Source organism: Mobula birostris, chromosome 10 (genome assembly GCF_030028105.1).
Source record: "Mobula birostris isolate sMobBir1 chromosome 10, sMobBir1.hap1, whole genome shotgun sequence".
In the NCBI taxonomy this organism is placed as follows: domain Eukaryota; kingdom Metazoa; phylum Chordata; class Chondrichthyes; order Myliobatiformes; family Myliobatidae; genus Mobula; species Mobula birostris.
This window is the reverse complement of record NC_092379.1, coordinates 101,009,009-101,021,906: the sequence shown is the minus strand read 5'-3', so window position 1 is coordinate 101,021,906 and position 12,898 is coordinate 101,009,009. Positions and strand designations below refer to the sequence as shown.

The following is a 12,898-nucleotide window of genomic DNA, read 5'->3' as shown; positions in this document are numbered from 1 at the left end:
TTCTTTCAATCTGTGTGTATAAGTCACTTTAACATAAAGTTTCCATCCTAAGATGTGGAATGCACCAAAACACCCTCTATCTTTATTAATTTTTATTGCTGCCAATGAGGCTTATAATACTTGTACCAGTGCCTTTTGATCCCAACTATATTCTATGTTTGATTTGATTATAAGCTTTCTGCAAGGATATTTGAAAAAGTACATTTGTTAATTTTATTCTGTTGGTTGTCCTTTCAGAACTGCTCCTGACCAGGCTTGGGTTCAGTGTGAGACGTGCATGAAATGGCGCAAATTACCGCCAGATGTCGACCCAGAATCATTACCGGAAAACTGGTACTGTAATATGAATCCTGACCCCAAATTCAGGTAAGGAAGATTTGGTACTATATGCAGACCTGCATCTTTTAAATCTAATTGCTAACAATGCTACATTTTAAATAAATACAATTACAGTGAGAAAACTATGTATTATTCGAATTATTTAAAAAAAGATCATATTGCATTAGAGGGACTCGTGTAAGTGGTGGGTGAAAATCTGCACCAGTTCGATAACACATTTGATGTTCTAAGTTCAAGTGATAAGCCCCATTTAGTAGGTTAACTTGGGTCATGTGAAGTACATATCATCTCATTTGCATTTTAAGACGGATGATTGAAGCATGCAATTTGTACTATCCAAACACTTTTCCTAAATAGCAAGTCTCCATACTGGTCTACAGGGCTTGTTGCCAGCTGGACGACCACTGGTCACACAATATTGATTCTGCCTGCAGCTGGAAAGTTACATCAGGACACCCTGTATTGCTACTTCATTAATAGGATGTCGACCTTTTTGACAAAGCCATCACATATTACTTAACTCAAAGTTAATGATAAGCAAGCTTCTTAAACCACTCCAGCCCACATTTTGCTGTTATGCTATCAGGAATTTTTAGGACTTTGATCCAGTCATGTTAAAAGATTGCAAACAACACACATAAAAGTTGCTGGTGAACGCAGCAGGCCAGGCAGCATCTGTAGGAAGAGGTACAGTCGACGTTTCGGGCCAAGACCCTTCGTCAGGACTAACTGAAAGAAGAGCTAGTAAGAGATTTGAAAGTGGAAGGGGGAGGGGAAGATCCGAAATGACAGGAGGAGACAGGAGGGGGAGGGATGGAGCCAAGAGCTGGACAGTTGATTGGCCAAAGAGATATGAGAGGATCATGGGACAGGAGGCCCAGGGAGAAAGAAAGGGTTCAGTGTCCTCTGTAACTGTAACATTATATTCTGCATTCTGTTATTGCTTTTCCCTTGGCATTCAAAACAAAGATTTTCACAATATCTTGGTATATGTGGCAATAGTAAACCAATTAGCAGTTATTAGCATTGTCCTTTCTGGTAGTTACATTAGATTAATGAGGTTCTTTATAAGTCTGGAGAATAAGGAGAATTGCAGTATCTGCAGATTTCCTCGTGTTTGCGATGTTAAAAGAGTGGCTGAGATTTTCAAAGTAGGGTGGTGTGTGACTTAGAGTGTAACTTGGGCAGCTCCTTTTTTGCCTACCTAATTTGTAGGTAGTTGTGCTACCCTTGTCCTTCAAGGTGACAGGTCTTAGCCTTAGGAAACTAAAGAAGCAATGGTAATTTGAAAACTACCATGTTTTACGTTGTAACGGTATGCCCTGCAGAACTTTGGCAGAGGAGGTGAATGTTTAGCATGAAGGATTATCAGCTAGTGAAACTAAAAAGTCAAGTTTATTGCGCATGTGCAATGAAAATCACAAGCACACAGCATCATTTAAGTAGCATTCACAAGAAAAATGTAAATCGAATATAAATTGTACAAAATTTTTCGAAGAAAACACAATCAGAACACAAAAACAAAACCCACTTTAGCACAAGGTGGTCATGGTGCTGCTAAATTATGTCTATCAGGGTTTTACTAATTGGTCATTGAAATGGGTTCTACCCTCTAGATGGGAGAAAGGCTTTGTGGAGTCTCAAGACGAACCAGATATTAATACTGTTGGCTTTTTGAGACAACTGTTTTCTAAATTGGTTCAGCTTTCCACAGTCAGGTAAAATGCCATAATTTTGACATGTCTTTGGCATTATGGTAGGAAAGTTGTCAGGACCCTTGGCTCTGCTGATTCAAGTACCTTCAGCTGTTTCCTGATAACACTTAAATTGAATTGCCTGATGTTTCAGATTTGCGAAGGTGGCTATCTCAAAAGAAAGCTAAACTGGCTCATCACTTGGCAATCCCGGCTGGAGCTGCTTCAGTTTTATTTTATTGTGCTCACATTAAGGATAAGGATCTTGACTAAGCTATTTAATTAGCCACCACTATTCTGAGCAGGATGTTCGAAGATGACTGAGCTTTGATTACATCTCTTATTGTAAGAACATTATAAGCAGGAGCCCGAGTAGCTGCCTGGCCTGTCGAGCCTGCTCCACAATTCAATAAGATCATGGCTGATCTGGCTGTGACTTGCCTTTTCTCCATAACCTTCAATTCCCTTATAGATAAAAATTTGACCTAACTGTGACTTAAATATATTTAATAATGTGGCTTCTACTATTTCCATGGGCAGAGCATCCCACAACTTCACCAGTCTCTGGGAAAAACAGCTCCTTCTCATCTACATCTTCAATCTACTCAGCCGAATTTGAGACTCTCCACTAGTTCTAATCTCACTTACCAGTGCAAACAACTTTCCTGCCTTTCTCTCATTATTAGCTTTCATAATCTTATGTTTCTATAAGACCTTATTCTTCTGAAAACTTAACTTTTATCTTGTATGGTAGGATAGATTCTTGACTCGCAATCTCCCTTGTCATGGTCTTATACCTTATTATCTGCCTTCACTACACTTCCTCTGTAACTGTAACACTATATTCTGCATTCTGTTATTGTTTTCCCCTTGGCATTCAAAACAAAGATTTTCACAATATCTTGGTATATGTGGCAATAGTAAACCAATTAGCAGTTATTAGCATTGTCCTTTCTGGTAGTTACATTAGATTAATGAGGTTCTTTATAAGTCTGGTGCTGCTCCAAATACTGTCCCATAATGAACTAGGGTTACATGCTGGTCAGATGATAATGGCAGAGTATGCTACCTAGAGTAAAGGTCAAAAAGAGAGGTACAGTGACTCATTTACTTTAAAGATTTGCATCAATGATGGTGGACCATAGTTTATTGGTACATGATGTGTCACCTGTAAGATTATAGTTTTGAAACACCATGGAGTGAAAAGTACCCAACAAAAAGTGAATCAATATAATTTCAATACCTAACTGTGCCTTCACTGTGATGTGCATAGCTGCAGAGGTGCTAGGAAATTTGTGAACCCTTCAGAATTTTCTCTGTTTCTGCATAAATATGACCTAAAATATGATCAGATCTTCACGTAAGTCCTGAAACTAGATAAGGAGAACTCAATTAAATAAATAAAACAAAAAAAACCCATTATACTTCTTCATTTATTTATTGAGAAAAATGATCCAATATTCCAGGGGTCCCCAACCGTTTTTGCACCGCGGTCCGGTTTAATATTGACAATATTCTTGTGGACCGGCCGACGTGGGGGTGCGTGGTGTTAATCACAACCGGAATATAGGTGTTAAGTCAACTATAAGTCACTTATCAGTGGCTAATACACTCAATTTTGTTTCTAAAAGGGTTTATCTAACAAATTTACTATTAAACACACAGCGCATATTTTCCGCGCATGAATACAGTGATGTGATGATTATGAGGACACACAGTCCACTTTTATTGTCATTTAGTAATGCATGCATTAAGAAATGATAAAAATGTTTTTCCAGAATGATATCACGAAAACACATGACAAACCGACTTAAACACTAACAAAAACCACATAATTATAACATATAGTTACAACAGTGCAAAGCAATACCATAATTTGATAAGACAGACCATGGCACAGGAAAAGTCTCAGAGTTTCTCGAAAGTTCCATCATCTCACGCAGACGGTAAACCTCCAGCGCCGCCAACTTGCTGATGCAGCATCCCGGAAGTATCGACTACAGTCCGACCCCGAGTCCGTCCGAAAAACTCCGAGCCTCCGAGCACCGAGCACCATCTCTGCCGAGTGTTTCGACCCTGGCCCCGGCAGCAGGTGATACGCAAGGCCGAGGATTTGGGGCCTTCGTCTCTGGAGATTCTCGATCGCACAGTAGCAGCGGCAGTGGAGCAGGCATTTCAGAAGTTACTCCAGATGTTCCTCTGCGCTTCTCACGGCTGTCCCCATCAAATCCGGATTGTGTGCGGCACGCCTAGTTACACATATCGATATTCATTCGGAATGGCCGCACGTGCTGCATCGCACCGCCATCTTCTCCTCCATCCAGTCAATTATAAGTCATAAGGGGGTTCCTTATGTCCAGTCTATTCCGCAATTTAGTTTTCGTTGCATTCATTGCAGAAAACTCCGCTTCGCAGAGGTATGATGTTGGAAATGGAAGCAACGCTTTCAGTGCTTTCGTGGCTATCTCAGGATACTCAGCCTTAACTTTGATCCAGAATGCCGGCAGAGATGTTATGTCAAACATAGTTTTCAGCCGGCCGTCATTTGCAAGCTCCAGGAGTTGATCATCTTCCTGCGCTGACATGGATGATCCACCAGGGACATTCACAAATGGGTCACGGACCCACTCCTTTGCACGTCTTGCTTCATTTGTGGTTGGGAAGTAACACTCGAATTCTGTCGACAGCAAAGGTAGGTGTTCACGCACCAGCTGTGAGCCTCAGTCTCTCCCAAATTCCCAGTTAATGCTGGGAACATGTCAAGTATGCCCCTGTCCACTCGCCGTCCCCACAGTTCCAGTTTGGCTGTGAAAGCAGACACTTCATCTGCCAACTTGAAGACAGTTGTCATTCTCCCCTGAAGTGACAAATTGAGTTCATTGAGCAGGTTGAAGATGTCACACAGATAAGCGAGTTTTGCTATCCACTTCTCGTCACTGAAGTGTGCTGCCAGTGGTGACTTTTTTCCTGAAAGAAATCTCTGGAGCTGCTCTCTTATCTCAAAAACCCTGGCCAGGGCTCTCCCCTTTGATAGCCACCTGACTTCAGTGTGTAAGAGAAGGCATTTGTGCTCTGCATCCATTTCTTCGCAAAGTCGCTCAAACAGACGTGAGTTAAGGGCTTTTGATTGATAACTTCAACAACGTCACTCAATGCGCTGTTAAAATCAGGTGACATTTTTTGGCTAGCCAGCATTTCCCTGTGTGTAACACAGTGTGTGGACTGGCATTCAGGAGCAACCTCTTTGACTTGGGTAGTGAAACCAGACTTGTACAGCGGTAACTTCAACCAAACATTTCTGGCAAGTGTTGATCAGTCCTACACATTGGCTTGGAGGAATTTTAGACCATTCCTCCCTACAAAGCTGCATCAACTCTGGTATACTGGTGGCCTTCCTTGCAGAACTGCTTGCTTCAGGGCCTTCCACAATACTTCTGTGGGATTAAGGTCATGACTCTGACTCAGCCATTCCAAAACATGAAATTTCCTTGGTTGACTGACCTGTGTGTTCAGGGTTGTTGTTTTGCTGCATGACTCACTTTCTCTTGAGCTTCAGTTCACGGACGAATACCCTGACATTTTTGTGTAGAATTTGTTGGCACAATTCAGAATTCATAGTTCTATCAATGATAGCAAGCTGTCCTTTTCCCTAGGCAACAAAGCAGGTCCAAACCATGACACTACCAGCATCATGTATCACAGTGTTTGCTTTTTGCCAAACATAATGCTTCTCATTTAAGCCAAGAGGTTCTATTTTGGACTTACCCATCTACAGCAGGGGTCCCCAACCTTTTTTGCACTGCGGACCGGTTTCATATTAACAATATTCTTGTGGACCGGCCGGTGGGGGGAGGGGGGATAGGGTTGCCGTCAAATACGTTGGGTTTACCCCGAGAAAGACTACAATGACCATGAAGCCTTGCACAGGCACCATTGCGCATGCATGTACGTGCCGTTTTTTTTCTACAAATCGGTTTTGGCGATTCTGTCGGGGGGGTGTTATTCACAAACGCAATATAGGTGATAAGTGGCTAACACACTCAATTTTGTTTCTAAAAGGGTTTATCTAACGAATTTAATATTAAACACACAGTGCATATTTTCCTCGCATGAATATAGCGATAAGTCAATTATCAGGGGAGCTTGAAGTAAGTGTTGAACGAACTTCCAGTAGAAGTGGTAGAGGCAGGTTCGGTATTATCATTTAAAGAAAAATTGGATAGGTATATGGACAGGAAAGGAATGGAGGGTTATGGGCTGAGTGCAGGTCGGTGGGACTAGGTGAGAGTAGCATTCGGCACGGACTAGAAGAGCAGAGATTGCCTATTTCCCTGCTGTAATTTTTATATGGTTATATAAGTCAATAGCATCATAACATTTTAAGTAACGTTTGGATATTAAACACACAGCACATATTTTCCCCCGTATGAGCATATAAAATCATTGCAACACACCAATATCGCTGAATCAGTGGGAACCCTGGGCTTGTTTCCCTGCAACAAGACGGTCCTATCGAGGGGCAATGGGAGACAGCGATACTCGAAGGAGGTTCCTTATGTCCAGTCTATTCCGCAATTTAGTTTTCGTTGCATTCATTGCAGAGGTATGTTGGAAATGGAAGCAACGTTTTCAGTGCTTTCGTGGCTACCTCAGGATATTTAGCCATGACTTTGATCCAGAATGCCGGCAGAGATGTTATGTCAAACATGCTTTTCAGCCCACCATCATTTGCAGCTCGAGGAGTTGGTCTCCTTCCCGCGCCGACGTGGATGACGTGTGGGTAATGACCTCGTGTGCATAATGGCTCAACAGTGGCCGTGACAGGGGATGAGGAAAGGTGCAGCTGACTCATATCGCCAAATCATATCGTTTCCTCGCGGCCCAGTAGCGCATGCTTTGCGGCCCGGTAGTTGGGGATCGCTGGTCTACAGAACATTCTTCCAATAGCCTTCTGGCTTGTCCACGTGGTCTTTAGCAAATTTTAGATGGGCTGCAATGTTCTATGTGGAGAGTAATGCCTTTCTCCTTGCAATCCTGCCATGCATACAACTGTTGTTCAGTGTTTGCTTGATGGTAGACTCAAGAACATTGACATTAGCCAACGCAAGAGCTGCCTGTAGCTCCCTAGATGTTACCCTGGGGTTCATTGTGACCTTTGGAAATTACACACCTTGCTCTTGGAGTGATTTTTGTTGGCCAACCACCCCTGGGGAGAGTAACAATGGTGTTGAATGTCCTCCGTTTGTACATCATCAGCCTGACTGGATTGGTGGAGCCCAAATTCTTTAGAAATAGTTTTGTATCCTTTTCTAGCCTGGTGAGCACCAAAGACTTTTTTTTCTGAGGTCTTCAAAAATCTCCTTTGATCGAGGAATGGCACACAGCCAAAAACCTGTGTGGTGACGATCAAACTTTGATAGTGAAGACCCAGGTTCATGTCCTTTATAAATAGGACAGGGCCTCTCACACTCACACCTGGTTGTCATCCCATTGATTGAAACATCTGACTCTAATTTCCCCTTTCAATGAACTGATAAATCCTAGAGGTTCGCATACTTTTTTCAACAAATACATGTAATATTGGATCATTTTTCTCAATAAACAAATTAATAAGTATAATGTTTTTGTATTATTTATTTAATTGGGTTTCCTTTATCTAGTTTCAGGACTTGCATGAAGATCTGATCACATTTTAGGTTATATTTGTGCAGAAATAGAGAAAATTCTAAAGGATTCACAAACTTTCTAGCACCACTGTACACATATACAGTTGCAAGAAAGAAGTTTGTGAACCATTGGAATTATCTGGTTTTCTGCAATACTTAGTCATAAAATATGGTCTGATCTTCATCTAAGTCACAATAGCAGACAAACACAATCTGCCAAAACTAATAACACTTACAGTTGTACTTTTCATGTCTTTATTGAACACATTGTTTAATCATTCACAGTCCAGGCTGGAAAAACTATGTGAATCCTTGCATTTAATAACTGGTAGGACCTCCTGTAGTAGCAATAACCTCCACCAAATGGCTCCAGTAGCTGCTGATCCAACTTGCACAATGGCGAGAGGAAATTTTAGACTATTCCTCCATAGAAAACTTTTTCAGTTCATCAATATTTCTGGAATACGTTGCACGGGCATTCTTCTTGAGGTCATGCCACAGCATCTCAATAGGATTAAGGTCTGGACTCTGACTCGGCCATTGCAAAACACGAATTTTCTTCTTTTTAAACTATTCTGTTGTTGATTTACTCTTGTTTATTGGAACATTGTCTTGTTGCATCATCCAACTTCTATTAAGGTTCAAGTGACGGTCTGCTACCCTGACATTCTCCTGTAAAATGTCTTCATGCAATCTTGAATTCATTGTTCCCTCAACAATTGCAAGCTGTCCAGGCCCTGAGGTATCCTCAAACCATGATGCTCCTTCCACCATGCTCCGCAGTTGAGATGATGTTTTGGAGAGGTGCCAACATAGTTATAAATTCCCATGGACTAGATGTGGCACAATCTAATATAGATCAAATGATATAATCCTGTGAACCTGGTTACATAGATGACTTCAACTTAATAGTTCCTTGGTATATTTGTGAAATGGATAAAATGTTAAAATCAGTTCTACTAGGACAAAAGTATGATGACAAAATACTAACATATGGAATTTTTTTTACTTTTTAGAGATTGTTCTACACCAGAGGAGCCAGAAGAAAATGATGATGAAATTACACCCAGTTATGAAAAAACATCTAAAAAATAGTTAAGTATCATTATGAGGAAAAAAACTGTTTGACCCAATCAATCGATATTGCTATCTTATCTAAGATATTCCCATTATTCTTATAATCCAGCCACTCATTTAAAGTGATGGCAGTGCTTTTGTTTCAGGAATTAATAAATATATAAAATACTCAAATTCTCCATCCTACTTTTCATTTAAATCTAAATAAGAATGTAGGCTGTTAGAAGCACTCTTCAGGTTGGGTAGCATCTGACTGTGTGAGAGAATATATAATTTCTTAAGATTATTGATCCGTCATCAAAGCCAGTGACCTATCCTCTATTTCTATAAGCCCTCATTCTAAAGCCCTCAAATACTAAACAGTGTTTATGTAAACAGTTTTAATTTGTCTTACATCTTAGTTACTTCAAACTATAGCTGATGCAGAACAAAAGGATAAAAACTGCAGGGTGAATCTTTTCAATCTCATCTGTACCTCTTCTAAAGCATTGTAAAGCATCAAAGTCTCACTGTTATCTTGGATAGTTACAATATTTTCAATGTTATGTGCAATGTTTTCTATTAGTGATCAAAGTCTGGAAAGAAGGAGATCAAAGTCATTGGAACAAGAGAGTGTCATGGTAAGAAATTGTGTAAATTAAGAAGTAATCTCTAATATAGCCTATGGTAGATTCAGCTCGTTTATTTTTTATGTGAAACTGCAAACTTGAATCCTTTATCAGGAGAAGAGTTATGTCCTAATCGAACCCTTACAGAAAAAGCATGGTTTGAATGAACATTTTTACCTTATACTGGCTCCTTTCAAGACCGATGCAAGAATCAGAATTAGGTTTGTTATCACTGACTGTTATGATGTGAAATTTGTTTTGCTGCAGCAGTGCAGTGAAGCTCTGCACAAATCACACATTTAATGCTGCATAGTACAACCACAATAAGCTCACATTAATGTGGTGTCCAAATTAGTTTCAAATTAGTTTGAAAACTGTGTTATTTCATTATAAATTATCCCTACTAAACAATGTTTATAGTAAAAATATGCAAATAAGTCACACTTTATTCAAGCAAGAGCTTGATTAAGCTATGACATTTGTCCTGGTTGAGGGTTCAAGTTGGGTTTTAAATAATTCAACAGTGTACTGAAATCACTTTGATTTCCTCCAAATTAGTAAATAGCATAAGATTGTAATTTATGCCGATATATTTTACATAGCATGGCTAATATAAATGATAGAGTAGGGCTTTTTTCCTTTTTAATAAGTGAGTGATGATTTAAGCAACTTTAAATAATTTGTTGTAGTATTTTCAATTGTATACAAATAATATTTCTTTTCTAATTATCATTATCACTAGTTTATAATATGTTTATACAAATCGTAGCAGGGAATCCATTGTTCCACTCATGTTTTCTTCAACAACTGAATCAAGAGAATTTCATAAGCAAATTTGTCTATCTGGGTTTCTGAAGTAAACATGAAAAAATGGTTTTTTACTGTAGGTGTTTTAAGAATTTGCTCCTATATTATGGTTCCATGGTTATTAGTAGTTGCAAACAATTGCGTCAGTTCATTTTTAAATCAGCTGCGAAGAGAATGGTGAGTCACATAGCTGGGCAAAATTGTCTAATCTTATGCTGATATTTTTCAATAGGGGCTATTGCTTTGTAATAAAATACCTGGTGGTTCAGATGTTAAGTGAGGAATACAGATTAGAAAAGCCTCTTGTACAATCTGTAACTTGTTTTTGGACTTATGCACAATTTGCACATTAGAACTGCAGTTAGTGCAGTCATATCTCAGTTGCAGCAACCCAGCTTCATATCGAACTCTTGTGCTTTGGGGCTTGCAATTTTTTGCGATAACATGGTTTCTGACTACATAGCAAAGATGTGCAGTATGTTAGTGTTATTGGTTGTTATAAATTAGTAGTAGTGTTGGAGAATTGGCGAGAAGTTGGAGAGGGAGTAGATTGTAAGGAAATAAGTATGGGAATGGGAATGATGTGACGCTTTGCATAGACTCAGTGGGCTATCTGCTGTCCTGTGTCCTATCCCAAACTTCCCCTTTGCCACACAGTATTCAAATTTTGTTTGAAAAATGTGGTTTACTGGCACGTCAATAAACTGTATTGCTGCTATTGACCATAACACAGCATTGAACACCATCAATCCTACAGTCTTGATTGGAAAGCTACAGAACCTTGGCCTCTGTACCACACTCTGCAACTGGATCCTCGACTTCCTAACCAGAAGACCACAATCTGTGTGGATCACAAGTAATATCTCTACGTCGCTGACAATCAACACACTGGCGCAGCTCAGGGGTGTGTGCTTAGACCTCTACACTACTCTATCTACACCCATGATTGTGTGGCTAGGCATAGCTCAAATGCCGTCTATAAATTTGCAGATGATACAAGCATTGTTAGCAGAATTTCAGATCGTGATGAGAGGGCCCACAGGATCAAGATGTACCAATTAGTTGAGTGGTGTTGCAGCAACAGCCTTGCATTCAACGTCAGCAAGACCAAAGAGCTGATTGTGGACTTCGGGAAGCGTAAGACAAGGGAACACAAAGCAATCTTCATAGAGGGATCAGAAGTGGAGTGAGTGAGCAGCTTCAAGTTCCTGTGTGTCAGTATCTCTGAGGACCTAACCTGGATACAGCATATTGATGGAGCTATGAGGAAAGCCAGATTGTGGCTATATTTAATTCGGAGTTTGAGGAGATTTGGTTTGTCAACAAAATACTCAAAAATTTCTACGAATGTACTGTGGAGAGCATTCTGACGGGTGCATCACCATCTGGTATGGGGGGGAGCTCCTATGCAAGATTGAAGTAAGTTGCAGAAACTAGTAAAATTAGTCAGCTCCATCATGGGCTCTAGCCTCCATAGTATCTAAGACATCTTCAAGGAATGGTGCCTTAAGAGTGGCGTTCATCATTAAGGACCTTCACCACCCAGGACATGCCCTTGGGAAGGAGGTACAGAAGCCTGAAGGCACACACTCAGCAATTCAGGAACAGCTTCTTCACCTCTGCCATCCAATTTCTAAATGGACATTGAACCCATGAACACTACCTCACTACTTTTTTTATTTCTGTTTTTTGTGCTTTACTTATTTTAACTTAATATTTTAATAGATATATATATACTTACTGTAATTCAGTTTTTTCTCTATATTTATTTATCATGTATTTCATTGTACTGCTGCCATCAAATTAACAAATTTCAAGATATATGCCTGTGATATTAAACCTGATTATGATTCTGATTTTACACAAAGTGTAAAGATTTTAACAACACATTCTTTTCAATAATTAGTTTCAATGTAATTTTGAAGCTTCAGACTTGGTTGATTTCTTTAAAGGTGTATTGCAGCAGCAAAAGTCATGATTTGTGCAGATATTTCTCATATAGGTCCTGACCTGGTGTAACTTAAGTTCAAGAGCAGTGCCTTCTCTTCTGTGTTGGCTGTCACAGCCCAGCAATGCTGAGATCCAAGCAATTAGTCTTAATTACAGATAACCCTCATGCTGGTTTTGGAAACCATTTGGCCTAAACTTCAGTAAAATGATACTTTTCTGAATATGTATATGCTCTCATCTGCAATATCTCTATTATTAAATGGGTTAGTATTCACCATTTATAGTTCTACAATAAGAATGTTTATTTGAATGATGTACTGAGGGATGTGTCAGAGTAACCATTTTCAGGACAGCAATGACAAATAACTAATTATGAGATGAAAAGGCCCAAGTTCCTATGTAATAGGCATTGACGTCAAGAACAGTTGCTTTCAGCTCATAATAATTTTGAAATTCTTGCAATTATTTGAGAAGCTGCATACTTCACCAGAACTCAACCTTCAGCATGGTGAGTGTGTTATAAATGAATAGTTTCTAATGTAGCACCAGAACAGATAATTTTAGATTAGATTAGATTAGATTTAACTTTATTGTCATCGTGCGGAGTACAGATAAAAAACCAATAAAATGCATTTAGCATCTGACCAGAAATGCAAAGAATAGTGTTATTTACAAAATAACTGCGAATAAAAAAAGTGCTACAGCACACAAATATAAAAGTACTGAGACAATACAATATGGATGCAATACTGCTTAG

The 12,898-nt window shown here is 39.5% G+C and overlaps 1 protein-coding gene across 3 annotated transcripts in view; it reads left to right on the top strand.

Moving 5' to 3' along the window:
- LOC140204207 (MORC family CW-type zinc finger protein 4-like) overlaps positions 1–12,898 on the top strand; it is a 153,927-nt gene that overhangs the window by 110,089 nt on the left and 30,940 nt on the right. For all 3 annotated transcript variants that reach the window (XM_072270716.1, XM_072270715.1, XM_072270714.1), the window contains exons 11-13: positions 238–366; positions 8,716–8,793; positions 9,342–9,396. In XM_072270716.1, coding sequence (XP_072126817.1) covers positions 238–366; positions 8,716–8,793; positions 9,342–9,396 — 262 coding nt within the window. The remainder of the gene's footprint in view (positions 1–237; positions 367–8,715; positions 8,794–9,341; positions 9,397–12,898) is intronic.